The sequence below is a fragment of the Ambystoma mexicanum genome, chromosome 8 (assembly GCF_040938575.1).
Source record: "Ambystoma mexicanum isolate Mex_15411 chromosome 8, UKY_AmexF1_1, whole genome shotgun sequence".
In the NCBI taxonomy this organism is placed as follows: domain Eukaryota; kingdom Metazoa; phylum Chordata; class Amphibia; order Caudata; family Ambystomatidae; genus Ambystoma; species Ambystoma mexicanum.
The window spans coordinates 774,580,186-774,607,380 of record NC_090929.1 but is presented as its reverse complement, the minus strand read 5'-3'; the positions used below and the strand labels follow the sequence as shown (position 1 = coordinate 774,607,380).

The 27,195-nt window shown below is 44.5% G+C and overlaps 1 protein-coding gene across 1 annotated transcript in view; it reads right to left on the bottom strand.

Annotated features, from left to right (window-relative positions):
• The window catches only part of LOC138472433 (uncharacterized), a 927,133-nt gene that overhangs the window by 170,826 nt on the left and 729,112 nt on the right, over positions 1–27,195 (bottom strand). Inside the window, exon 4 of the mRNA XM_069610598.1 lies at positions 620–803. Coding sequence (XP_069466699.1) covers positions 620–803 — 184 coding nt within the window. The remainder of the gene's footprint in view (positions 1–619; positions 804–27,195) is intronic.

Sequence of the window (27,195 nt, the reverse complement as noted above, 5' to 3'; positions counted from 1 at the left end):
GCTAGTGAAACTTAACCACAATGTCCCTTTAACAATGTTTTTTGTTAATGAATAGTGAATATATATATATATATATATATATATATATATATACATATGTATATGACAAATTGTGCGTAAAGGAGTTTTCTGCTCTGTCTATGCTAGCTCGTCATGGCTTGGGAGATAACTAGAGGTTCTATATTAGTTTTTATTTGAAAAATGGCCGTCTGTCGAGAAAGGGTTTACCTTACCATTCTTAAGCACAGGGTAACCAGATGTGGTAATGAAAGATTTCTTTTCAATGGTGAAAAGCAAGTAAGCTTCCACGAGTCTCAATTTTGGAGGTCACTAAAAATCAATAATATATTTCACCTCATGGGTTTTCTTACATTTATCACATAGCTCATATGCCTCACAAAATCAAATCAGTTACTCACGGTCTCAGATCAGTGAGATTGGGTACGTTAAATTTTCAAGTAGTTATGAATGCTATTTTACAAAAGTCATTTTAAACATGTCATTTTTTTAAACTTTAGCAACGATTTTTCTAATCTTAAACCATAAAAAGGAATATTTTAGTTTTAAAACAACATCACAGACATTTTGGCAGAGCCCACAACAGGTTATAAATACCAACCTTTGTAGCCAAAGTGTTCATAGTTTCCGCCCATTTCAGGGATCATCGAAAGGTCTGAGAGATTTCCACTCTGAATAAACATACTGTGTGGTCGACTCCTCATATTAAAATGCTTTTTAACCTCCTGGTACGAATTGCGCAAGGCCCTGGCAGCGCCACAGGAACAGTGCTGTACAAAATACTCCTACAGCAAAGAAGAGAAAGTTAAGAACCCAGAGACATTAAAACAGCGATATCTTGTAACATTGCCAACATTCCAGCGAAGTTCACTGGCAGCCCTAATTTTCTCACATGGTTCTATGGCCGCGCCCTTTACTCAATGATCGCTTCTAGGATTTGAAAGGCCCTGTGCAGCAACGAGTGAACGAGGCTCCCTTATTTGCACCTGTGTTGACATCAGAGACATGATGACATTACATAAAATTATGCCAAAGGAAATGGCACTTAATTGTATTAATACTTTTTTTTTGTTTTATTAGGATTATTATTATTATCATTATTCTACTTGCAGTAACAAAATGTTGTTTTAAATAATATACAATATGACCTGAATCATTTCTATGAACTTCCAGTTGTGTCAGAGAAGGCACAGTGAGATACAATTATTTGCCCAGGATCTCACTTTTCAGTTTATTGGTAAAACTGGATTTAGGCCATGTCTGCACTTCAGGCACTTGACCACGTACCACTCTCATTTAGTTGGTAGAAATGTGTGTTAATGTTTGTCTTTTAAGAACAATATGTTTAGTTGCAATGACTTGAAAAGAACACAAATCACACAATGAACTACCTTGCTAAATAATTAAATACTTCCAGTAATTTATAGTAAGAGGAAAACAGCGTGCTTGTAGCTATATTTTCACCAATTGAATGGAAGGCAACAAGTATCAGATGTGACAAGTTCAAGGTCATGAACCTATCGGAGTGGGGGGGCAGAGACCCTCCCACCCCGAGGCTTACCAGGATGAAAGTCAGAACGAGCCCTGTTCCATTTGTGGATAGTCGGACACTCACCACTAATATACACTATAGTGTGAAAGAGCAACCTCTGGGGAGACCATTAAGGCAGACTGGAAAATGTTTTTTTGGGGGGGGAAGGACAGGCAAAATCACCAACTACGTGATGTAACCCATGAGGTGGTGTTTGGGTGATCCCACAAAGCTCGCCCAGAATCTGAAGCGAGACTACTCCACCACAACCAGGGTCAATCTCTTCAGTGAGATGTCCCCAGTGTAGTCCACTAAGAAAGGTATTGCATTAGAAATGAGGGAAAGAGGAAGCCACCTGAAGAAAACTAGCAACAGGAAAGCTTTGCAGAGAATATGTATACATTGATAGTCATCTACCGATGCCAAGTTCCATCCACGAGCCCACTCGCTGACTGGGATTCCTTGTAGGGCGTACCTTGAGCAAAACGGTACATGAAAGATATTTTCATCACCTGTAATGGTACAATCGAGAAACTGCAAGTATATGTTAGATTTCTCAATGATAATGATTTTTGACTGAACGAAGGTTTTCATACAATAATCCCCTTTTGTTTACGGGTGAGACCAGTGCAGGAAAATTTCTTTTATTGCAGCTGTTCTGAAGTCCACTGTGTTGCAATGCTCTTCTTTCTGGGCTGATGCTCCGCACAAGTATTGTTGCTTTTACTCCCTTTCTTGCTTGCACTGTTGCTTGCTTTCCTGTTCCCCAGCGTTATGGTTTTGATCTGCATTCCTCACTACCCGCTGCGCCTGTCCTGGATATATCTGTTCCCTGCTGATTTCATATGGCATTGCTGTATGGTCCCAGCCATTTTCCAACACACATTCTTTCTGCCGTGCTTGGGCTACTGCCACCTATGTTTATGTTCATGTTTGAGTATTTATAACACACCTTAGACCCGAAGGCAAGCATGAGCACACAAAACACCAAACAAATACAAAGAATCAATACAAATACAAGTCACAGATACAAAGCAATAAAACACAGTCTAAAAGTAACAGATTAAAACCACCAGAATAAAAACAGGGACAATTAAAATACAAAATCAAAAGCAGCAGGATATCAGCAGGATAAGAACAACTGAGCAGAACAATACAGCTAAGTAAAAAAGAAGGTCTTCAAGGCCTTTTTAAAAGATAAATTAGAGGAATCCAATCTCAGGTCAACAGGTAATTTATTCCAGAGTGTTGGAGCTAAAAAACTGAAGGAGCATCTTCCTGCCCTCTCAGGTTTTGCTTGCGGTATCTAGAGCACCATACCTTGACTAGTGATCTAGAGCATTGCCTCTACTGAATCCTATTTTTCAGGTAGATAGGACTTTTGCCATAAATATATTAATGTGTGATGGCCAGGATTCTAAAATTCAGGCGCTCTTCTACCGGGAGCCAGTGCAGTGCCCTACGAGCTGAAGTGATGTGTGCTCTTCTTTGAATATTAGGCTCAATTTGCACTGCACTGTTTTGTAGCACTTGCAGCTTCCTCAAATGCTGCTCAGCAGTGCCAACCAAAACACTGCCACCATAATCAATTTTTACTCCTATAATGGCACGTGCAATGGTAGCACAATTCGCATTAGAAAGAACAGGTTTAATGTGGCACAAGAGCTTCAGATAGTATGTAGATGTAAAAATAATTGCACTGACTTGATCCTGCATAGATAATGTATGATCAAGAACTACTCCTAATGTTTTATCCTTCAATAGGACAGGTAGGTTGCAATCTGTGATCAAACAATTATTATAACACTGAAAGCTTCGTTAGTCTTTGTTGTGAGCCAACTATTAACAACTCTGTTTTTGCATCATTCAGCACCAGGGAATTGTGCCTGCTATTCCCGTTTTGTGCTGCTGCATGGATTTAAAAACTCCCTGACAGTACCCTCTTAATCCTGTGGCATGGCCTCAGATTCTTCCCTACTGCTCTCTCACTGTGCTGCTCTACAGACTTCTGACACTTCACCTCGACAATCCTCTCTTCAGCTTCACTACCACATCTTTTTAAGGCGCAGGGCTAGCCTTTCGTAGATTCTGTGCCTTCACAAGACGCGGCCCTACGTCTAGCCACTGACTGTAGACAAGCCCTCCTGCTTGCGAATAATCAAGTCTTCATATCAGCTAGGAGTGTAACCTGACCACTGCAGCTTCTCAGATCCTTCGTGCTTCCAGGAGAGGTTTCTCCCATTAAGGTTTCCTCTTTTAGCCATCCCCCCATCAAGTAGCTGTTATTCCAAGTCTGACACGATGGCGTCTGGAAGTAGGAAACCGTACTGTAATGTGTTAATAGGATGTTTATATGTGTGTTTGTTTTATTATTTATAATAAATTCAGGTCAAGTGGCACAGCGAGTAGAGCGCTAGCTTTGACATCCTGCTAACGCAGGTTCGAATCCCGGCAGGGCCAAACTCAGCCTTTCATCCTTCCGAGGTTGATAAATGTGCACCACACACCGTGCGTAATAATAAGCAGCACTCAGATACCTGAGGGTTTGTAGCGCTACATAAATGCCAAATTATTATTATTATTGTTATTATTATAATGTGCGCCAGACCAGAGGGTATCGGGGCGCAGGGGAGCAAGACAATTTTCAGCTTGGGTTACAGAAAAGTACAAATATATACAACGAGATACAAAGGCATGTTCAGTACAGTAAAAAGATGAGATAGATGTCAGATGTTATTTACAGAGCAGGCTAGTGAGGGCTAGCAGCTAGGGTTAAAGCAAGTCTATATACAATGCAGAGGGTGAGCAAGCGAGCAAGAGCCTTGCGTGATTAGCCATCCTTTTCTTTGATCCAGTTGATAATGGAAGTTTGATGAGCCATCAGGGAGGGGGGTAAGGAGTTCCAGAGCTGGGCAGCTTTGAATGGGAAGCTACACCCTCCCACTTTGGTAAGTTTAAACCTTGGAACCATCAGGCAGTTTGAGTTGGCAGTTCTGGTGGGCCGATTGGATGTTTTTCTGTTGAATCATTCTGTGAGATATCGTGGGGCGCCGTTGTTAAGGCACTTGTGTTAAGGAGGCAGTTTTTAGTAAGATTTTGTCTTTGGTGATGAGTCAGTTGTTCTTTCTCCTTATCTCAGATATGTGTTCTTTTTAGAAATACCTAGCGCAGCTCTAAGGGCATTATTTTGAAGAATCACCACTACTTGGTTGGAGGTAAATAAGTGATGAAATGGAGGGTTGTACTAAGGGGAAGAAAGGGCAGATGAAATTGAAGATGAGAGAATTAAGGAGTTGGAAATTGTCCTCTGTGTCCTCTCATTATTACTTTATGTTTTGACTGGACTCTATGCAGGGACACAACATTGGTGAGGAAGGGTGTTGCACTCACCTGTGCACTCCTCAGTATTCCCTAGTGATGGCTGTGGTGGTCATGTGATTTGCCAGTCATATGCTTCTCTCTGGCATGCTGCATCGACAAAGTTGCATGCATTTCTCCAGACGGCGGTCTCATGGCCTTCCGGCAAGTAGCAGCCCTGAGGCCTGGCTCTCAGTGCAAGCACACCTCGGCATGCTTACGATATGGGTTTGCTCCTCATGAGGGAAGCACAGTCTGCAAGTGCATACCCCACAGCTGGAGTAAATCCATTCATGAAGGAGACACCAGTGCTGCTGCAAGTGTGCATGTGTGACCTGTTGCCACTGCTGCCCAGCCTTATTTTCAAGTCGCAGCCTGCAGAATGAAGAGTCAGGCTGATACACGCACACGTTCTATGCTGTTTGTAAGGATTCTACTTAGCCACATATCCAGTTGGGGCACAAAGTGTCACAATACTGTAGCATATCTACAAGAAATAAAGAATCATACTCTTATCATGAGGACCTGCTGAAACAACCCACGGTGAATTTACAACACAAAATTCTATTTAAATCCTGAGGGGCCACACCATGTGTGATGATGACATTCCATCCACAGTCCCAACATCCTCGCTCAGTATGTTTTCTCAAGCTCATGTTGAGTCACTGTCTCTTCAATTACCAACAGCTTTTGACTTTTCCGATAGCAGTAATTTTGGCCCCAGATGTGTGAGATGCATATGTGATTTCAATGTGCACATTGATCCTCTTATTCATGGGATCTCATCACTTATCCCCACGGGAGCCCTTCCTATGAGGCTACAGATGGTGAACTTGCTACACAGCATTCAGCCTGGGGGTGGCGAAAAGCAGGACCTCACAGGGAGAGACTCCGCTCATGGGGACAAGGACTCACGTTCTGTGATGGAACACCAGAACCGTCTTGTCCTTGAGTCCCTGAAATCTATAAAGTATGCAGAGAAACTATCTGAAAGCACTAATGTATGTTATGGCAATACTTCTTTTTTTCATCCTGTAGATAATGATACCACCAAAATTAGGAAGACTAAAATAGACTTACAGTCTGCTCTCAAGTCATCTTCAAGGAGTACTGTGAAGAAAAAGATTGATGGCGTTATACAAACTACTCCTTTGGCAAGTACAGAGTCATCTTCATGGAGTACTGTGAAGAAGAAAATTGATGGAGTTGTACAAAGTACTCCTTTGGCAAGTATAGACGGACCTGGGAAGAGGACCTAATGGACACAAACAAAGGACTGTGACACTCTGCTGGGGAGGAACCAACCGAATTGAATAAAAGTAGAGAAAGGACCTAATGAGAGGGAAAGAAGCTGGTGTAGCAAGCGAAGCAGGCATGTAGCCTGGCAGGCCCAGGAAGTTCAAACCTGGCAGCAAGAAGCAATGTTGGGGAAGCAAACCTCCAGTCGGGAGGATACAGACAGCCGTTGCAGGAGTGCTTTTAAGGCCAACCACAAGCAGGTCTGACTGGAAGCTGGAAACTGACTGCCGTGGTGCGACCTCAAGGAGGTGGACTGGGCGGTCCATTAACATTGCTGATACCGTCTGAATGGGGACCATGGACCCAAGCACAGCAGTAGGGAGTGAAAAGAGAAGCAGAGAGAATGTACCTTGGCAATGCATCGACCCGATACCCCAGCAAGAACCAGCGACATGGCTCCAACAACAAAGAGGTAATGGGAGTTACAGGAGACCCAGTAGGTGATTGGTGAAGGTTTCTGAAGCTCAAGAAGGCATTGTGAGTAATCTCCATCATCGCAGTCAGTATATTAAAAGTACTGAATTGGAAGAAGACATTGGGAGCAATCTCCCTCATCTCATTCATTGTAATAAAAGTTCTGAATAGGAAGACAGCCTCAGGAGTGATATCCCTTGTCTCAGTAATTGCATCAAGAGTATTGAAAAGAAAGAAAGCCTCAGGAGTAATCTCCCCCGTCTGAGTAATGGCATCAAGCTTATTGAAAAGAAAAATAGTGATGGTACCAAATAATGAAGAGTTAGATATCTGAAACGGCTCATTTACCGAGCTGGTATGCGTACTGTCAATGAAGCAAAGCTGTTTTGTAAGAGACAGATAACCAGGATGTAATCTATAGGGTTGTAAAATTCCTACACTTAGCTTGGTTAAAAAGAGGCAGGGTGTCTACAAGTATGAGTTGAACATCAATGTTAATATGCATTTATTGAACATGTTTTATTGCTGTTATGATAATTTTCGGATTGATCCCTTTAAAGAAGTTTATTTTAGTATTATAATTAAATATTACTGGTAATTATGGATATGTTTTATTTCTATGTTTAAAACCTAAAGACAAAATTGTTTATTTTGGTTTGGTTGCGTACCTGGGACAGTAGTACAGTGTTACAAGCATATCCTTATTCACTGACAAGAGGGAATGAAGGTGTAAAGAGTACACTCCCATAACCCTCGCTTACCATCCCCACGCCTCAACCACCTGATGCTGCAGTATTGTTAGGCCAAGGAAAGGCCTATCTTAGGTGTTGTCTCGTTGGACCAGGCTTGGCACTCAGGGCTTATAGGTTTGTGCCGGAAAGTCCCTGTCATAGTCCGGAATGGGGGACCACATATCCGTGAATCTGTGTTTCAGGCCTTCCATGGCCGCTGTGACTTTTTCTGCCACCAGAATGTCCCATATTTTGTTTCACCCTTGGGCTATTGCCGAGCTTTCGGGGGTCTTCCATGTGCGGGCGATCGTAATTCTTCCTGCAAGAAACAGTTGGGTGATATTAGCACAATATGACCCTTCCTTGTCCCAGAAGTGGCACAATGTTTCATATGCAAGCCAAAGCCTGCCCCCCACCAAGCAGGCTTACTCACAGGCTAAAAAGAGTGGTTGGTGTTGGTCTGGGCTTGAGAGCACTTTCACCTTTTCTTGTATGGGAAGTGTGAGGAATCCTGCAGAGTCCTCACATAATCCCTTCCTAAAGACTCCTCCCATGTGGCCAGGGGAAGGCAGCCACTACCTGATTCTAACCCTGGAGGTTGTAGTAGCCGTGTGGATCACCTGGGAAAAGGTGGCTCCAAAGGGAATAGGAGGGCTTCGCTAGAACATATACGGTGTTCATCTTCTTCAGAGGTTGAGATATCCATGATGCCAGAATACCTGATGACTTGCTGTCAGAGTAAGACTCCTATTCCCAAAGGTATCCAACATGTTAGTAATGAAAATCCTTATGGTCCGCATAATTATAGAAATGTAACACCATTACTACTGAGAGATGTGATTTCCCCTTTGGTTTGAGTTGTACAATTGAGAACCAACCATTAATATCTTTACAACCTTTATCTAGAGATGTGTCTTATAAACCTAGTCCGTTTGTTGAAGTTAAAACTGAAATATGTGATAAAGAAAAGAAGAAAAACATTGGGGGCTTCAAGTCCCATAATGCCATAGGTACTGGAACGAGGTAGAGAGGCACAGAACTGAAGTATGCAGTCCAGTGTTCCTGACAACCTACATCTGAGCAGGAATTCTGACTATTTAAATCACCCTCAAGTGCAGATCAGAAGGAGTAGCAGTGGTAGTAGTAGAAGAAGTAATCCACGGCTGTGTATGCAGCAGGGGTAGAGAATGGAGGATGCCAGGACCACCGCCATGCCTGTAGAAGTTGATGTTGCTAAGAGAGTCTTGAGAAGGCAGAGCCCGAATTGCAGAGGCCGTGCAGTGGGAAGCGCTAATGTTGCAGGTTACCGCGTGGGAGAGAAGCACTCTCTGCGCTGTGTGCCTGACTCTGGAGGCTGGCAAGCATCAGGGAGCAACGTTGTATCCTATTAAGGAAGGTGTGATTCACGGGACTGCAACCAGAGCTGTAGGAAGCTCCGAACCTGGTGAGCAGAAAAGAAGTTGCAGTGGGACAGGGAGAGACCGGTGAGTTGGCCTCTGACAGGTGACCGCAGGGCACTCTGTAGTGAACCGATGACTGCTTATAGACTATTTGAATATCTAAACTAATGAAATAAAGTGTTTTTGCCTCAAAACTCATGTGAAGAGGAAACAAGAAGATAACGTTTATGACTATCACTATCGAAGTAAAGAGAGAACGATATTTAAGAAAGGCTGTGACTATTGCCCAAGGAGAGAGGGGGCAGTACTGAACCCAAAGTGTAACCAGCATGGCAAAGTAAAGAGGGGGCAATAGTAAATTAAAACTACAACCAGCATTGTCAAAGTATTGTGGAGGCCATATTTGAGACAGATAACCAGCATTGCCTAAGCCAAAGAAAGATTATTGGAAGTAAAAGGAGAAACAGTTTTTTGAAGAGAGACAACTGAATAAAAGACATTACCAACAATTACCTGGTGTGATAGTGGAAACCCAAAGGTGGCAGGAAAGTGACCCTCCTTTTGTAGAGTGGCAAGGGGAGAGGAACATAACCTGCATTGCATGTGACCAATCAGTGAAGCAAATAGCATCAATGGGTGTTGTATCCTTATGGAAGAAGTTGTGAATTGTACTGTTATTGAAAGTCAAAGACTGTATTGATGTATTGATGTTTGAAGTGAACTACACCGCACAGTACTTGTAGTAGTGTTAGGAGATTTTCTTGGCAGGCGAGTACACCAGGAAAGGGATTGTTAGTGGTAATCCTGGCAGGTTAGTGAACCAGGAAGAATACATTGAAGTACTGCATGGTGGTGAAAGAGTGTGGTAGAACGAAAGTGGCAAGGCCACTAATGTGTTTGATGAACTGTGGTAAAAAACATCCTGACGAAAATATTGTTGTGCATCAAGAAGTGTGTAGTAGTTGTCTTTCTCAAGAGTCAATAGAAGAGAAGTTGCATTAAAATATTCACTGGAACAGTGAAGACAGAGACTGTTGGCTTGACAAACAAAAGCCTGCGAGAACTTTATGTCGAAGAGTGTTGAACTTTGTTTAATTGTTAGACAATTAGGACGCCAAGTAAAACCCGCCAGGAGTGAAGGAGCTTTGTGTTGGAAATAGAACTTGGTTACTTTGAGGGACCTTTGTGTGTTACTTTCTGAAGTAGAACCCGATCATTGGAGTAAACTTTATCCATTGGAACTTTTATTTGGAAATGTTACCTTGATCCTCGGGAAGGGGATCCGAACCTGGTTACTTCCAACTTGCCTGTAACCTACCCAATTTAACTCCTAGCCTTGTGCTACTTCCATAACCTGTCTATAACCAGCTTGATAATGTTGTGTCTCACTCATGTTGCACTTATTATTTGCCTGTGTCCTACATGCTTATGACTTTCTAGCCTTGTGCTAGACTTACAAGTTTATTTCTTTATTTATTGGTTATTTGGAATGCATAATATACAGCAAAGTTGTGTTTCAAGGATGTATCAAGACAAGGGGGGAGATGAGGAAAAGGGATAAAACAAAAATAAACATTCTTAAAAGGCCTTGAAACATTCTGAACATGTCTGTAACCTACCTTATTTTGACCCTTGGGCTTATGCTGTACTCTTAACTTGTCTGTAACCTACCTGTTGAACGACTTCTCAGACTTGTGCTGCACAAGTAACCTGCCTGTAACATGGTATCCATTGTAACTAGCACCTATATGCCTCTGGGCTTTGTGCGCTGCTATAAATGCAAAATAAATAAATCAGGCACTACTATTTATGGGAGCTCCAAAGCTCTTATGCCTCCTTGAATTGCCTGTTGGGGTGTAAGGCTTCAAGACTATGATTTCACCATTTGTCAGAGTCCAAGTAAGGAAGTAAATTCTGCAGATTTCCTTTCCCGTCACCCGACTGGTTTATGGAGCCATGCATCGCTGATAAATATTAACTATATCATACACCAGTCAAAGCCAGCGTGTCTGCTGTTAGCCAGTTTTAACGAGAGTCAGAGGGTGACCCTGCATTTTCTATTATTGCCAGCTGTCTGACAAGAGGTAAATGGAAGCATGGCAAGCAAATGGCAGGCCGGTAGGTGACCGCTGTGAGGGATGAGGTATCCACTCTACTCCTAGTGAAAGAGGAACTTTCCCTGACTGATGGCAACATTCTTCTTAAGGTTGGAAAGATAATTGTTCCCACGTTACTAAGCCAGCAAGTGATTAACCTTGCACATGAAGTACCGAGGTATCGTATTAACTAAGAGAATGCTCCAACAAAAGGTATGGTTCCCCAAGCTGGACACACGAGTAGAAGACACACTCGAGAATCGCACTACATGCTGTGTTAGAACACCAACACGCACCCAGAACTACAACAAATGAAGCCACTTCTACGGTCTGTATAGAATTAAGTGGCAGTTGATTACTTTGCTCCCGTGTATGCAGGATTATAAGTCTTAGTATTGAAAGATGAGTATTTGAGATTCCCTGAAACGCAGATAGTGATTTCCACTGCCGCCTCCTGTGGCATCCCAGGAATATATTAAATAGTCACAGCATGTGGGGTTCTGAAATCGGATAATGGTCCTTCATTCACGAGCCAGGATTTTAAAACATTCAAAGACTACCTTCGCTTCAAGCATCGAAGGACCATCACATTATGGCCTCAGGCTAAAGAATTTATGGCCAATATTAAGTCAATTCTTCAATTTCACATCTAACTGACTGTCCTTTAGAAAATAAGTTTTATAAGCTATTGATTATATGAATACTACTCACAGTACCACTGGGAACTGTCCCTCTAGAGACATGTTTGGATGAACGATCAGGACTTGATTGAAGCATCTGAGGATACTTGGAAGATCAATATTTAGTTGACCAAACCTTACATGAACGAGATGCCATTGCCAAGGGCATGAGAAAGGCACACGCTAACAAAAGAAGAAAGGAGCAAGAGTCTGTCATGCAAGCAGGAGGCATGGTGGTGACAAGACAACCTCAGAGAAGTAAAGTTAAAGCTCCATTTCATCCGGACCTCTTGTAGTCAGGAAGAAGAAAGGCTCCATGGTGACAACTGTAACGAAGAAAGAGAGATAACCAGAACATGCCCTTTTTCAAATTAATTTCAGATTCACCGATCACAACACACACATGGGATGAGAATAGCATGAGAGACATTGATTCAGAAACTTCATACTTAGAAGATAGCAAGGCATCAGACATTGATCACCATGACATTTCTGGAGTAGTGTTACCCATGAACATGGAACAATCATGCTGGGTGCAACCAGGTCTCATATGAAGAAAACATGTCCATTTGATAGAGCAAATGGGGTCAGTGAACTATTTTGTTAAGAAGGGGGCAGATGTAATGTTGTTAATGGCATGTAGCTGGTCTTCATTATGTTATAGGAGCGCCCACTACTTGGTTGAAGATGGAGGGACAGAGTAAGGGAAGGACAAGGCAAATGAGGTTGGCAATGCGACAATAAAGGATATGGATATTGTCCTCCATCCCCTTTAACTATTACAAGTGTGTGATTCGCCTAGCGTCTGTGCAGGGAAACAATAAGTACTTCACCAAATCCTGAAGGCAAAGGCATCAGGAGGTAAGGCTGTCATTGACAGGTTGTAATGCTCACTCACTTCAGTACATATGGATCAAGTACAAAAAATTGATTAAGTCTCTTACATTTCCAGTTTGTATATCCTATTGACACGGGATCCCCTAAGTAAAGGATTAATTTTTTGTTCCCATGGTCTTTGCCCCCCAGGTTTTCAAGCTTCTATGTGGGTGTGAATCCCAGACTCACAAAGATGATTTGCACCTTCTCTTTCCAAAGTGGGTACTTCTCAGCAAAATATAAACAATCATCTATGTCGGTGCGAGTCCCAGTGTCATGCTTTTCCATCCCTGGCACCTGCCCTATCGTGCATCCTTGTACAAGTGTTTTCAGTTTACTTCCCAAACCAAGATGGCGTCGGGACGTTCATGCCGCTTCATGGCAACGTCACGTTTACGTGTTCTCAAACTTTAGAGCTGATCGGAAATAAAAAGTGTTCAGTACTTAAGCACTGCGCGTTGCAATTGTATCCACATTGCTTGACGCTAGTGTTCGTGTTTCCCTTTAGCTACCGACATTATGTCCTCCGGCAGTTCAGCCTTTTTTCCTCTGCTTCCCTTGTTTCGGGTTAGGGGGGTCCTTGGTTTTGAGTTCCCTGGCTCACTCTCTATTTTCCCTGCCAGGTTAACAGCTCTCTGGGTTCTCTCCTGATTTTCTATCGCGGGCTTGCCCGTGACTTACATGTTCTCCCTCTCCTTGTCCAGAGCTGGCGGTTCGCCCGCATTTCCCTTGCTACCTCGCCCGGTCTTACTCAGGCGTACATATCCTTTCCATGTTTTCTGCCCCTTCATGTAATCATACCAGGATACTTCTCCCAGTGCATTCTGGGAGCCGTAGTCAGCAGCTTGCATCAAGTATTCAGCACCAACAGCTGCTACTTCTGAAACTTGGATACTCCTCAACTTATCTCCAGGACACTATCTTCACTTTTGGATGGAATCTCTTCACATTGGGTTTTTGTCCCCCTCAAGGGGGAATTCTTTCCCTGAGATCTGGCTCTCTGGGTGGCCACAGTATCGTCCTGTTAGTGATAATTGGGTTGCACAGTGGCTACTTGGAAGGACAGGCCTTACCTCTTCACCACCAAAGAAACCAAGTATAAAGAGGTAGGGGCTGATTCTGACACCCAGACTCGCAGAGGTGTTTTGGCGTCTTCTCTTACCAACCTGGGTAACTCTCAATAAATGCCTCTTTCACAGGGTCCCTGACGTCTTTGCCTTTAAACCTTGGTTTCCGATGTGGGTTCGGGTCCCAGACTAGCATGCTGGTGTTACTCCCCCATGGTTTACTTTTCGACTAATTGAGCAACTGGCTTTAGTTCTCTTTTGGGCCCCGGAACCTCTCTTTTGGGTGTGGCTCCTAGACTTGCACAGTGGTGTTACCCCCTCGCCCCCTTGTTTATTCTTTTGCCAAGTGAGCAACAGATTTTGGTTCGCTTTTGGGCCCCAGAACCTCTCTTTTGGGTGCGGCTCCCGGACTTGCACTGTGGTGTTACCCCCCCTTGGTGCACTCTCCTGACAAGCGAGCAACTATCTTAACTATTCTGTTTTCGGGTTCCAGAACATCTCCTTTGGAACTCTAACAACTTCTGGTAAACCTGCGTACCTGTTCTCGCAACGGTACCAGCTGTTCCCCAGTCTCTGTGTTGCTTGCTGAGGATCCGACAGCTTTTTGGAGAGAGACAGGCTCTGCAGTACTTCAGGCAGTGTCTCTCTTCTCCGAGCTGAGTGTCCTGTCATGAAAAGTGGTTACCGGAGCCCTGTAAGCCTCGATGTAAGTACCGGCACCAACGCACTCGGTCCTTCGAACTTGGACCTGCATCAGCCTTTCCTCTACCTTGCTGGTTGGCTTCCCATTTGGCATCTCTCTGCTCGCTTGGTGCAGGCAACCCGTGGTGCCTTCTCAGAGACTGGTTCTCTCGAGGTTCGTTCCCGGGAGGCTCGTTTTCCTTAGGCTCGTCTCTCAGCTGAGTTACTTTTTAACTCCTGCACTGGCCAGCTGCCTCCATTCACGCAACTGACATTGCAGAACAAACTAGACTGCTCACTTTGTTTAATTGAAGCAATCTTCTTCATCCCAAAACTAGTTTTCTCCTCTGAAGCGGGATACTTGAGGTCCTTGGTTAGTTAAGCTTTGTCAAGGGTATCAAGATAGTAAACTTTACAACAGAGTATATTAGTTCTCTCTACAACGGGGGGCGGGAGGATATGGTATTGGAGAAGGGGCTGGGGTTATCAAGGCGGATGAATACCATGTTCCCTCAGAGTAATAGTCCCTAATTCTATAGGGGGCCTCCCTGCCCATGTGATCCTTCATCTGTGCACCACCCTGCCGGGGGATTATTATACTGTGAACGTACCACCCTGGCTCCATGGTAAAGGTTTCCTTCTAGAGAAAAAGGGACATTTTCATATTTGTAACACTAGCTAGAAAACAACACAGCATTGTACAATAGAGGGAGTGGTACATAGTGGGAGGTGAACATCTTGACAGTCTTTGGTACTCATTGTCGGTAATGTTTTCATTGAAGAACATGGTTTTCAGGTTTTTCCTAAATTGCAGGAGGGTGGGAGCCAACCTGATGTTAGCAGGAATGTTGTTCTAGAGTGTAGGAGCATAGCGGGAGGTCACAATCAATGGTGAAGCTGAGGGACCTTGAAATTTAGGTGATTTGGGGGGAGAAGCATCAAGCTCCATCTCATTCAGCCAGTTTTTAACTTGCATGTGTTTGGTGGTGCCTCCAAGGAGGATGAACTGTGTTTTGGTGGGGTTGAGTTTCAGGTAGGTAACTGACATCAAGGCTTAAAATTGTGGAGAGGAAGTGCTTTAGTGGGGTGCTGCAGCATGGCTACAAAATGGCTGCAGCCTGAGAAGGCTCCGACCAAGCGGCTCTGAAATCCTGCAAAATCCTCGTTTTTTCAAGAACTACATTTAAATCTGACTCAGTGCCCAAGGTGCGGAAGGCATTGAGCAGCCACAGCGCTAGGTTGGAGGAATTGAGGGGCCTCCTCCTGTACAGCACAGCATCCTGTGACCCTCTGGCGTGGAGCAGCTCCTGTACCCGCCAGGCCTGCAGTGGCTGTGTGAGCCATCGAGAGTGGGGGAACAGGGACGTTCGCTCCCCCAGACAGCTGGCTTGCAGATCCTTTGACAGTGCAAAAGAGTGTTATGTTGCTATTGCACATCCATGGGCTGTAGCGCATGCCCGGCTTCCACATCCGGATGAGCTCTGAGCAGCGTGGCATGCAGGCCCTCCTGGTCCTGCCAGTGATACCAGACATAATTGTTCATTGAGCCGGTCATCCCTGCGGCGAGACACCGTCTGGGGCGAGTGCACATTGGTTTGGCTGATCTTAGAGTCTCACTGAATGAACATAAATACATACTGGATCTGCCTTGCCCCCCACCTCCCTCCAATTCCTCCCTGACATAATTGTTTTGGAGAGCGGGGGTCAATGGCTGCTGGGACCATCTATGCTGCAGCTGTTTGGAGGAACGCTGTCCGAGCACCAAAGCTTGGCATTTGGGCACTTGCCCATGGGGGGAGGAGGGTGCCTGTGCTGCCAAGATAGCGGTAATCATCCTGCAGTGCGGTGGTGAGACCTGCTTGCAGAAGCGTCTGGTGCCCGCTTGGGCGAGGGCCCCGCACCGGCGGTGCAAGCTGGGCGTGTGGGGGTCGCTACAGTACGACTTGCCCTTGCATTGGGTTTGTGTGAGCCCCTCACTGCAGTCCTGCTGAGGCATGTTGCTGGGCTAGACCCTCTCCTGCTTCCCCCTCAGTGGTGGGCATCATCACAGGGATCTTCAAGAAGAGAGGGGCACATCAATATATCCAGAAGGCTGTGCGGTAATCCTGTGGAACCTGCCCTAAGAAGCTAAATGTATTAATTTGCCCAGGAATAGCATGCAACCTACAAGAAATAAAAAAAGGAACATTATAGAGGGAGGTGGGAGTGTACCAAGTGGGGCGCTAGGGGGCAGTGTCTTGGCTCCCCACGCCACCACTGCTAGAGCGTGGGTGGTGAGGACACCCGAGGTGACAAAGTAAGGCGAGCTGAACCTGGTCAACCCAAAGAAAAATTGAACAATTTGCTAAACACGATCTGCATGCACCCCCTGCGGAGACCCCTCCGGGACACTCACAGATTGATGTTGCCACTTTGAATCAGACCCTCTTGGCACTAAAGAGCAGTACAGATAATCTCTGGGCTAGGATCAATACTCTGACCTGCAAAGTAGATGTTTCGCGATCCATATAGATAAGTTTGGTGGTCGCATGACAGAGGCGGAGCAATGGATTGGAGACGACGAGGACTAAGTTGCTGACCTGCAGAAAGAGGTGGTGCTCTTGCAACAGGCAGTTAAGCGTGTGTTGGCCAAGAATGATGATCTAGAAAGCAGGTCATGCAGAAACAATATATGCATTTTAGGTGTCCTGGAATCCACACACATCGACGCCATGGAGAGGTTCGTGGAGAAAGCGCTTATGGATATCCTTTGATCTCCCCCCATATCCAACATGTTTCTGGTAGAAAGACTGCACAGGTCCCTGACTGCCAAACCACCCCGTGGTGCACCGAAGCGTTCCATCATAGCCAGGATTTTTCATTACAGGGACAGAAAAATACTCCTCAGTGTGGCAAGGGAAAAGATGGACTTATGTTTTGGATCTGCCACGATCCAACTTTTTCTGGGACTTCAGTCCTCAAGTCCAGGACCAAAGAAAATACTTCCAAGCTGTGAAATACATCCGGCTGAAAAAATGTGTTTTTTATGCCATGCTGTTCCCTGCAAAGCTTTGGTGGTCCACGAGGGGAAAAAAAGTCCAACCCGATGATCTTCTTATGAACATGCTTCATTTGACATTATTGTGATCCTGCTCCCATAAGTACCTTTCGTTACTTTTATCATGGGGGAGGAGATCCTAAGTGTGGGCCTCCAGTGGATATGTGTCATTTTTGAATGGTGAACTCTTATGACAGAAAAAAGGGATTATACAAAATGAGTTGTTGGTGGTCACACAGAGCCAATGTGACCGCCACCAGCTCCCGATTTTCGCAGTCACTGCATTTTGGGGGTTTAGCTATAGTTATAAGACATTGGTGCAGCGGGGATGATTTTGTCGGTATATTTATGTTCCTGGCATGGGTGAGGGTTGTTGGGGTAGATAGGATGGTACGGTATCACTTTCTAAACTACGTTCCATATCCGGAACCCTGCCTGGGTAGAGGGTGCCCGTCCGATTTATCAACCCTGAAAGGCATACTTAGTGTGGAATGGTTGAGGAATTTGTTGAGAATGTACACAGGGGGTTGAATTGGGTGAGTTATTGAATATAATGTCATGGAATATTTGTGGGTTGACCAACGGTAAGAAATTTCGCCTGCTTATGAACAAGGTGAAGCGCCATCAGATCAATGTCCTCTGCTTGCAGGAGACCCACTTGTCTGAGGATGCTGCACTCCATGGGGCCATGGGATAGGGCGTCCACAGATACAGTTCTGCATACTCCTCCCACTCTAGAGGAGTTGCAATTGATTCACGAATCTCTAAATTTTCGCTTACACAAAAAGATCTCTGATAGGGAGGGTTGTTTCCTCCTACTGGTAGAACAATATTCAGGTATGCGACTCATCCTGGTTAACATCTATGCACCAAATGTTGACTCCCCTGACTTCTTCCATGAAGGTGCAGCTCATCTGCATAGATTCTCTTCTTATGAAGTGGTGTGGGTGGGGTATTTTAATGTTGCTCTGTCATTGACATTAGATTGCTGTGGGTCAACTCAAGTGGTTCTTTCAAAAGCAGCAATAGCATGGTGGGATATAGCTGAATCGCATGGTTTAACGTGGAGAGATCACAATCCGGGGGCTAGGGAATATTTTTTCCACTCACGGTCCCATAACAGCGCTTCTAGGATTGATTACATTACGCTTTCGATGTCCATGGCCAGAATGACACAGTCTGCTAAGATGCTATCTAGAACTCTGTCCGACCACTTCCCTGTATTAGTTTCGGTACAATGCCTGGACAAAGAGCCACGGTCGCTTTGTTGGCGGTTCCGTGCTGGTGCCCTGGAAGACGCTGTGTTTCGTGATGGTATTAAGCAGGCTATACAGGAGTATTTTCAAATAAATGAGGGATCGGTTCCTGACACCAGAGTGAAGTGGTAGGCGTCTAAAGTTTATATAAGAGGATGCTGCATTTCAAGAGAGGGCAGAAGCCTAGTAAAGTTAGAGAATGAGACTAAGGAACTGGAACGGAAACATATGATGAACCAGGATCCTGAGGTCCCCGAGATTCTAAGAGAAAAACGGCAGGAACACTTTGAGGTAGCACTTAGAGAAGAGCAGGATCTGGGTGTCCCGATAGTGGTGAATAGCTACAGGGAATGAGATAGACCTAGTCATACCCTGACCTGGGCAAAACGAAAAGAGAGACGGCAGGAGGGTATCCTTGAGGTAGAAGATCCTGAAGGGAACCTAATCAGAGACCCCAAAGAGATGAACACAGTGTTCTGTGAATATTACAGAACAGATGTGTCTACAGGAGATATAGGGCAATACCTGAATCGTGTTACGCTGGGTTGGTTAGACCCTGCACAAGCTGATCTTCTGAATTCCCCCGTCCGAAGAGGAGGTATGCCGGGTGATCATGTCTCTCCCTAGTGGGAAGACCCCCCTGGAATGCATGGGATAACAGTGGAGCTGTACAAAGAATATGCCGAGCTGTTGGCTCCCCATCTGTGCCTCATGTATGAGTTCTCTATGTCAAGTGTACATCTCCCGGAATCCACAAGAAGAATGGCCTTCATCACCTTGCTTTTAAAACCCGCGAAAGATCTCTGTCAGTGTGCCTCCTTTAGACCGTTGTCCCTGATAAACACGGATGATAAAATAATTGCCAACAGGCTTCTCCCACACATGCGGGCTTTAATCCTTCCTGATCAGGCATAATCTATGTCCTCTTGTTCAGGAAATCTCTCAGTTTGGTGACTACTCAGGGCAGAGGATAAAACGGTCCAAATCTGAAGTTCTGCCCCTTACTGCAGCAGTGGACCCTAGGGATATAGGAGAGGGCTTTCGGTGGTGCCCTGGAGGTATAAGGTAGTTAGGCATCAGGGCATCGACATCCTCCACTAAGCTATATGAGGAAAACTATATGGCAGCACTGATGCAGCTGGAATGCAGGTTAGAGATGTGGATTTGCCTCCGAGTATCGCAGGTAGGGAGGCCCTCTTTGGCCAAGATGGTAATTGCCCCCATAATGCTACATATTTTTAATAACGTGCCAATCATCCCCCTTTGCAGTTCTGGAAACAGGCCAAGAGCTTGCTGTGAAGGCTGGTATGGGCTGGCAGGCAGGCTAGGCTCGACCTTCATATCCTGACTCTCTGTTTTTAGGACGGTGGGCTGGAATACCCTGACTTATTTACCTATTACTTAGCAGCACAACTTCAATATGCACCCATCGCCTGAGTTTCCACATATTAATCTGGAAAAAGCAACAGTCTGGCCTGACGACTTGAAGGGTTGCTATGGGGAAGAAGGAGAGCAGTGACAAAGGGGGAGGTGCAATCAATCGATATTACAGGATGGGCCTGGGAAAGAGCTGCGTCCGAGGTCTCCAACATGGGAAGTTTCAGCCCGGACTATGCAAATTATGCAGCGTATGGGGTTGGGATAACACATGAGACAGTGTTCAAGACACACTTTCAAAGACTTGGCGTCCATACCATTGGAGATGTGGTGCATGATGGTAAATTTATCTCATGGAACATGTTGAAAGAAAGGGGTCCTTGGAACGCAGTGACAATGTTATTATACTTTAGAATAAGGGAGACTCTCTGTAAAATGTGGCCAGATTTCCCCAAACCGCTGAGGCAATCCCCCTTGGTTCACTTTGTGGTCAAACCTCCTGGAACTTCCAGGATGGTTTAGTCTCTTTAGATGCTGATTAAAATGCAGCGAAGGGGGAAAACCTGCTATTTTCCGAGCAAAATGGGAGGTGTCCTTGGGGAGGGTTCTTCCAGACTCACATTGGCGAAAGATATATGCTATCGTGGAAGATATCAATGAATAACCGATATCGTCTAATACATTTTAAATTCTTAGACCAAGCATATTATACCCATGCACAGCTAAATAAATACTACCCCAATAGATCCGCAGCATTCCCAAGATGCCAGGCAGATACGGCAGATTACATACATATGGTGTGGGAGTGTGCACACATACAATCTTTCTGGAAGCAGATCCATGAGGTAATGGGGAAAATGGTTGTCATTTTCCCCCCATCTCACCCGAGGATTAGCTGCTGGCGTGGTTTGAGGGGGCTTACGAGCAGAATGGGAAGCTGCTGGGGATGGCATCAGTGGTGGCAAGAGCATTAGTGGCCAAAGCATGGAAGAAACAGAGGGCTCCTACGGTACAGGAATGGCTATCCGCCCTGAACTCATGTTAGAAATGCAAAACAGTATACACCTCTATGCTACCCATGGGGAGTAGACTATTGGGGTCCCTTGCGTTCATACATGAACAGAGACAATATGGATTCCGTTATGGCGGATGGCTAAGGTGTGCCTGTCTTGTGGTGAATATCCACGCAGCCGACTGTGGGAGTGGGTGTTAGAGTGCAGGAGACTGGCTGATGTAAAAGACAAATGAGAAATGATGACGGACTGTAGTGGGCTATATTACAGATGCAAGGAGTGGTCATGTGGTCATCTCCTGCACTAATATTCGGTGGGTGGGGGCGGGGTGGTCTATCACATGGTGGTTAACGCGATTTACTTACACACATTTGATATTTCAATGTACTGTACCTGAGGGGGGTGGTTGTGTGATGGGTGAGGGGGTAATGGGGTGGCACTTTTTTCCTGGAGTAGTATGTAATTGTTTGGTGTTTGTATTTGAACATGAGAAAATTAATAAAGTAGGTTCAACAAAAAAAGGAAGTGATTTAGTAGGTAAATGTCATTGAGGCAGCTGACCTTCAAGTTGATGCAGAATTTGACAATCTGTGCCCACAGTGGCTCCATCAAGAGTTTGAAGATAACAGGGGGGAAGATTGAGCCATGTGGGACTCTGCATGTCACTGGGCGTTATTGGGATCTGGTGGTGCCCACTTGGATGAGCTGGTGTCTCTGCAGAGCTGAATTCAGAACACAAAAATATGCCCATGATACATGCACTGCGTTCTGTTGCCTGCAAGCCACTGATCTCCAGTTGGTAGGTGCATCTGCCCAAAAGAGCCCCATTGCATGTTGTAAACGGGCTCCGCTGGCCATTGCAGGGAAGGCACAGGGACTACATCACCACTTGGGCCATGCTTCAGGTTACTCAAAAAAACATCAGATTCTGATCAGATGTACAATCACAGAGAGGAATAGCCCCAACAATTGCTCTAATCAAAAAGGCATCAACATACATTATAATCAAATAGTTCAATACTGTACCTACAATTTCTTAAAATTAGGAAAATACATCACTATTTGATAGAGAATATAGAATCACTGATTCCTTCCTGAATAATTGGTGATAAACAAAAGCCTACCTAAATGTCAAAAACCTTGGGTTTCACTAGTGTATTTGTAGGTATCCTGATTTTATTAAGTAACAACAAGCTCTTAAGAGGGTGTTATGCAGCCATGTAGTCCTTTCCTGTGGCACGTATGGCCAATCCATGGATAGATGAAAACCTATTTTAATGCAAACGTTACATTATATGCCAATGTATAAATGTGCAAATGAGGTATTATAGAACCTCTTGTCTTTAGAAAGCTGTAATTGCTTCAATCTTCTATGCGTGTTTTTGTAAAATGTTATTAAAAATCTTCAATCCTATTCTTTGACTACCTGTGGTTTACCGTGATTTTGGTTGCATGTTAGCTGATCAGTAACACAGGAAATATTTGAGACTGAAAAGGAGTGTTGGAGCCCCTCTCCTGAGAACGAACATGGGTCAAATACTGTCACAACTCACTCCTGTTGTATAGCCATTTTTACTGCCAAGATGGTGGTTTGTTCCCACTCTAGCAGTGTAGCAGAATGGGATTCTGTGACCATGGAGGCTCCACCCCTGTTGGCAGGAGAGGTTCTCCGATCCTTAGTCCAGGACTTACTGTGTTCCTTTTTTCACTGATCCAAAGCTAGAGGAGTTGTCATTCTCCGAGCAAGTTCCCGTTTCCACACTCAGATTCCTGCAAGCGGTAGATCTGCACTTCTCCACAAGGTATTAGTGACACAGATTCACAAGTCTCCTTTCTATATCTAAAGACTTCATCTTTTCTAAATCTTCCGTTCGTTATCTATCTGTTTTCATTAGCCATCAGACAGAGTACTGTATGCTACTGAATAGAAGAGCCTCAGTTTTCGTCTGTATCCTGACTAGAAGGTAGTCCCCTTAATATCTCTTTCCTGTTATTATCTATCTGTTTTCACATGCTCTCTTACTACCTTTTCTTTTTTATATACTGAACTGCCTAGAGGATTGGATGCTGACGCCTGAGAAGTTCCCTTCCTTTCACACCACGACAGCCCAGACCCGGAGATATCCAGTTCAGGAACCAGAACAGAAGTGAGCCCCTTTTTTCTACATCCACACTTCAGCGACAGGGTTTTATTCCCCACAGGGTTTCCCTGGAGGATTCTTGTTCCCCTAAACCTTTCTGTGTTGGGGGGATAAGGGTCCTTCGGGTATACTTCTCCTTACATCAAAAGTGCCAGTTGCGTCTGACCAGGTTAGTGGTTTTGTGTTTTCTTGGTGAAAAAACTGGGGCCAGAAAGTAAAAATGACAATTTATCCTAGGAATTGTCGCAAATACCCTGTTCTATGGAATTTCTTCCACTCAGCAAGGTCTACAACCACGTTTTAGCTCACTGCACCCATTACAGAGGAGAAATATGAATTTGCATATCATTCTTTGTCCCACCCAGATGAGCAGTTCAGCACCAAAATGCTAGGCAATTCTCCCCTGAACAAGGGTACCATCAGCAACTCCAGACATGTGTTTCGGCCTTGTTGGGCCTCCTCACTGAGGGGAAGCTGAGCCTCTCTAAGGCACAGAGAGCAAAGGGTCCGCGTTTGGATTAGCCTTGGTTACTGAGGGTGAAACCTCAAGTTTTAAAAACCTGAAAAGGCGTGTAGTCCCTCTACTGAGAAAGAACATGGGAGGGGAAGTGTGTGATTTTAATACTGTAGAATTTAATATTGTAGAATATTGGATACAGTAATGGAAGGTTATCAGCCCAGAGAGGACACGGATGAGAGGGAGGAGGGCAGGGTTTAATGCACCATTTGTCACACAAGTGTGATATATGTTTTTGATTTTCCAAAAAAGAAGACTTTTGTAGCTCCACTTATGGTATTTTCGACTTTTTTCATGAAAAAATGCATAACTTTCAAGTGCACATACCAGTGGGCAAAATGTAATAGGATTTAAACACCACTTTAAATTGAGGTTTGGGATTTTCCCGGTTGGTTTTATTTGATTGGATTTTGATTTTGAGTGATTTATTACGCGCACCAGACGGAGTAAACCATATTCGGGCGCAGGTGGTAACTAAGGAATAGAGGATTTCATAAGAGAAGAGAAAGGGGTAGCTGGCATAACTGTTTACATTTATCTAAATAAAAATGTTTTAAGTATCTTTCTAAAAAGGTCCAGGCTTTCACGCTTTCTGATTTCAAGTGGGAGTTGATTTCAAACTTTAGGGCCATAGGCACCAAAGGTTCTATCTCCTCTTGAGGTACATTTTGTTCGTGGAATGCAGAGTAAGAGTTTATCTTCTGAAAGTAAACTCCTTTTTGGCTGATATAATACAATTTTATCAGCTAAATATGCAGGGACAAGCCCTTTAGAGCATTTGAATACTAGGCATGCCATCTTAAATGTATTCCTATCTTCCACCCTCAACCAGTGGAGTGATCTCCGCATTGATGACACATGGTCTCTTTTCTTCAGGTTTCCAATTGCTCTCACTGATGCATTTTGTGTTTTTTGAAGTCTCATCATTTGTTTCTGGGGAATTTCTGCAAGCAAACTATTACAGTAATCCAGGTGGGGGGTTAGAAATGTTTATGAGAAATGTATGGGGCATCTGTTGCTTTTTTTAGAATGTGGGACCTTAAATATTTGGCAAAACTTGATGACAGGATGTGATGATCATTTCACAGAGGGGCAATGGTCTCCCATGAAATTCTGGGAACATTTGGTGGCAAGTAAAGCATTTTAGCAAACATTGGGCAAGCACATGGCTAAAAAGGGCACTTGTTTCAAAATACATTCTAAACAGGCCTTGATCTTAGCAGGCAAATCATATATGTTATTGGTACAAATCAGTACCACAGTGGCCCAAAATCAGAGCTTGTATCTGCCAATGACTAACAATGCTCCTGCCAGAACAGAACCCCCGCACCGGCCAAGCAGTACTTAGGTGACTCCCAAAATCTTTGACTCCCAAAATCAGTGCTGGAAGTTCTCAGTGTCGAGCATTATTAGTTAAAAGAACAGGATTCCATTTCAGTACACAATAGTCACAGGTCTGTACATTGCCCCTGTCAGCACTGATAGCTGTAGGGGAGGCATGGTATCACAAGTATGACGCTGACACAATAGGTACAATTTGTAAAAACCTTTATTGGAGTTCCTGGGTTTGTGAAAACTCAGGAGGATAGCTCAGGGGCAACGTGTTTGCCTTAGAAGAAAGACGACACAGAGCACCACAGGTTCGATCTTCGGGTCCGCGCTTAGAAACCTCTGGGTATTAAGCACGTTATAAGTAACCTATCATATCGTATCTTACTTTGCTCTATAACTAAAATGGGAGTAGTCTCGACCATCAAACGATAAAAAAACAGTCCTAGTGGAGTCTGTCAAATCAAAATGCCTATGCTAACAAAACCTAATGTCTGCCCTATGTCTTGCACAAAAAAGTGTATAAAGGAGAAATGTATGCGAAGGAAATATCAGTGTTCAAAATAATAAATGTGGCTGAATCAGCTCTCCTCCCCACGTTAGACCACAAGGAGTAAGGTGGTCCCTGTAGGCAGGATGACACATTCTGGCTTGGACTTTCAACACAATAAACGGTTCCAAAACGCGGATCGAGGTCTGTTTGGCCTTCCACGTTAAAGTCTCTTTCTTTCCACTTCCAAATAATATTTCAACAAAAAGTTCACGTGTGTCCCCCTCTGTTGGGTTTAGACCTCTTCAGAACAAAGTTCAACAAACCTGCAAGGGGCTCCCTTGCCCAAGCTTATTACACTTAAGGGCTCCCTTCCCCGAGCTTATTACACTTCGGGCCTCCCTCAGTCGGACTCAGACCAATTTCGGATGTCAAAGACTTTTAAATCTGAGTGGCTTTCTTTGCAGACCTCCACTGTGACTAAAAGTTCAAGGTTCAACTTTCACTCTCCCCTTCTCTAGTATTTAATTTGACTTACTTCGCTTTTGCAGTTCATTCGCTTTATCGTTACTAACAATGTTCCTTTCACAGAGACTTTCGACTGGGCTACTTCCTTTCGCCCTACCACTCCGTTACTCAGTATTGCTGTTTTCACAGCTGTCCTTACTTCACATTTCAATCACAGGTCTGTCTTTCTTCGCGTCTCATCCCCACTCGTGCAGCCTTTACTTGCAACAATACGTTGCCACTTCAAACTTTCTTTAACACACTCCGGTATCTCAGAGGTCACTTGCCAACTCACTGACTGTGTGCGTTTCTTTCTTGGTTCTACAATTTCCCATTCACAAGTCAAGGTTAGTACCTTCCCAACTCTGCCATCCACCCGGGAGGGTCTCTGGCATCCTTGAAACACAATGCAGCCTTCTGTTGTGGTATCTGGCCTTCTCCACGTGTCATTTGCGGCCTGTCAGAGGCAATGACCTCCATTATGGAACTCTTGGGGTTTTCAACCTGCTGTTCTCGTCCCTTGGTCCGTTGCTCTGCTCCAGTAGGTTTGCCTTTGCCCCCGAAGTTCTGCTCGTACTAGTGTTCTGCCTTGCTCAAAGTGTGTCTCTAGGTTCTGCCTTTTATCCGCGTGAGGAGAGCTAATTGGTATCAGGTGTATGCACTTAAAGTCAAGTGCCTAACTTTTCCTGACCCGATTAGCGGGACATGTCCATTACGATGTATGAGAGTTAGTCTTGTTATTCTCAGTCCCCTCTTCCTGGGGCCAGTGTTTTTCAAAAAAGGGGGGAGACAGTTGGGACCTCAGAGAATGCTAAGAAATATGATGGGTTAGATAAACAGAAAGGGGGGAATACCGCGTCTCACCATTGGCTGCCCCACCCCCACTTATCGAAGACTTCTCACACCCAGGTGATCCTCCTGCACTGGTCCACCACCAGCGTCTGGATCCAAAGGAGATGGCCGTGCCCTGGCCACCTGAGAGAGAGACCACCAGGGACAAGCGGATGAGACACCCTCTGGTTTCTCACATAGCCCATTGCTTACACAAATATATCACATTCTGTTATTAGTGCATAATGCAATAGTCCAGTTGGTTGTGTTGGATATTTGCTTACATTCACAGTAATTTGGTGATCCATTCTTGTATGAAATGTATATCATATTACAGTGATATCATAGCCATATTTTATTCAGTGTACTGAGGTACAATGCTATGTGATGCCACTTCCTGTTTTGTCAAGGGGTGAAAGGTTGTGTGCCATCACGTCCTGTGATGTCACTTGGGGGTGATAAGGGCAAATGACATCACTTCTTCAAGTCAAGGCTTGGGTGATATCACTTCTGATACCCCTGGCATTTTGGTGAAATGACGTCCCTG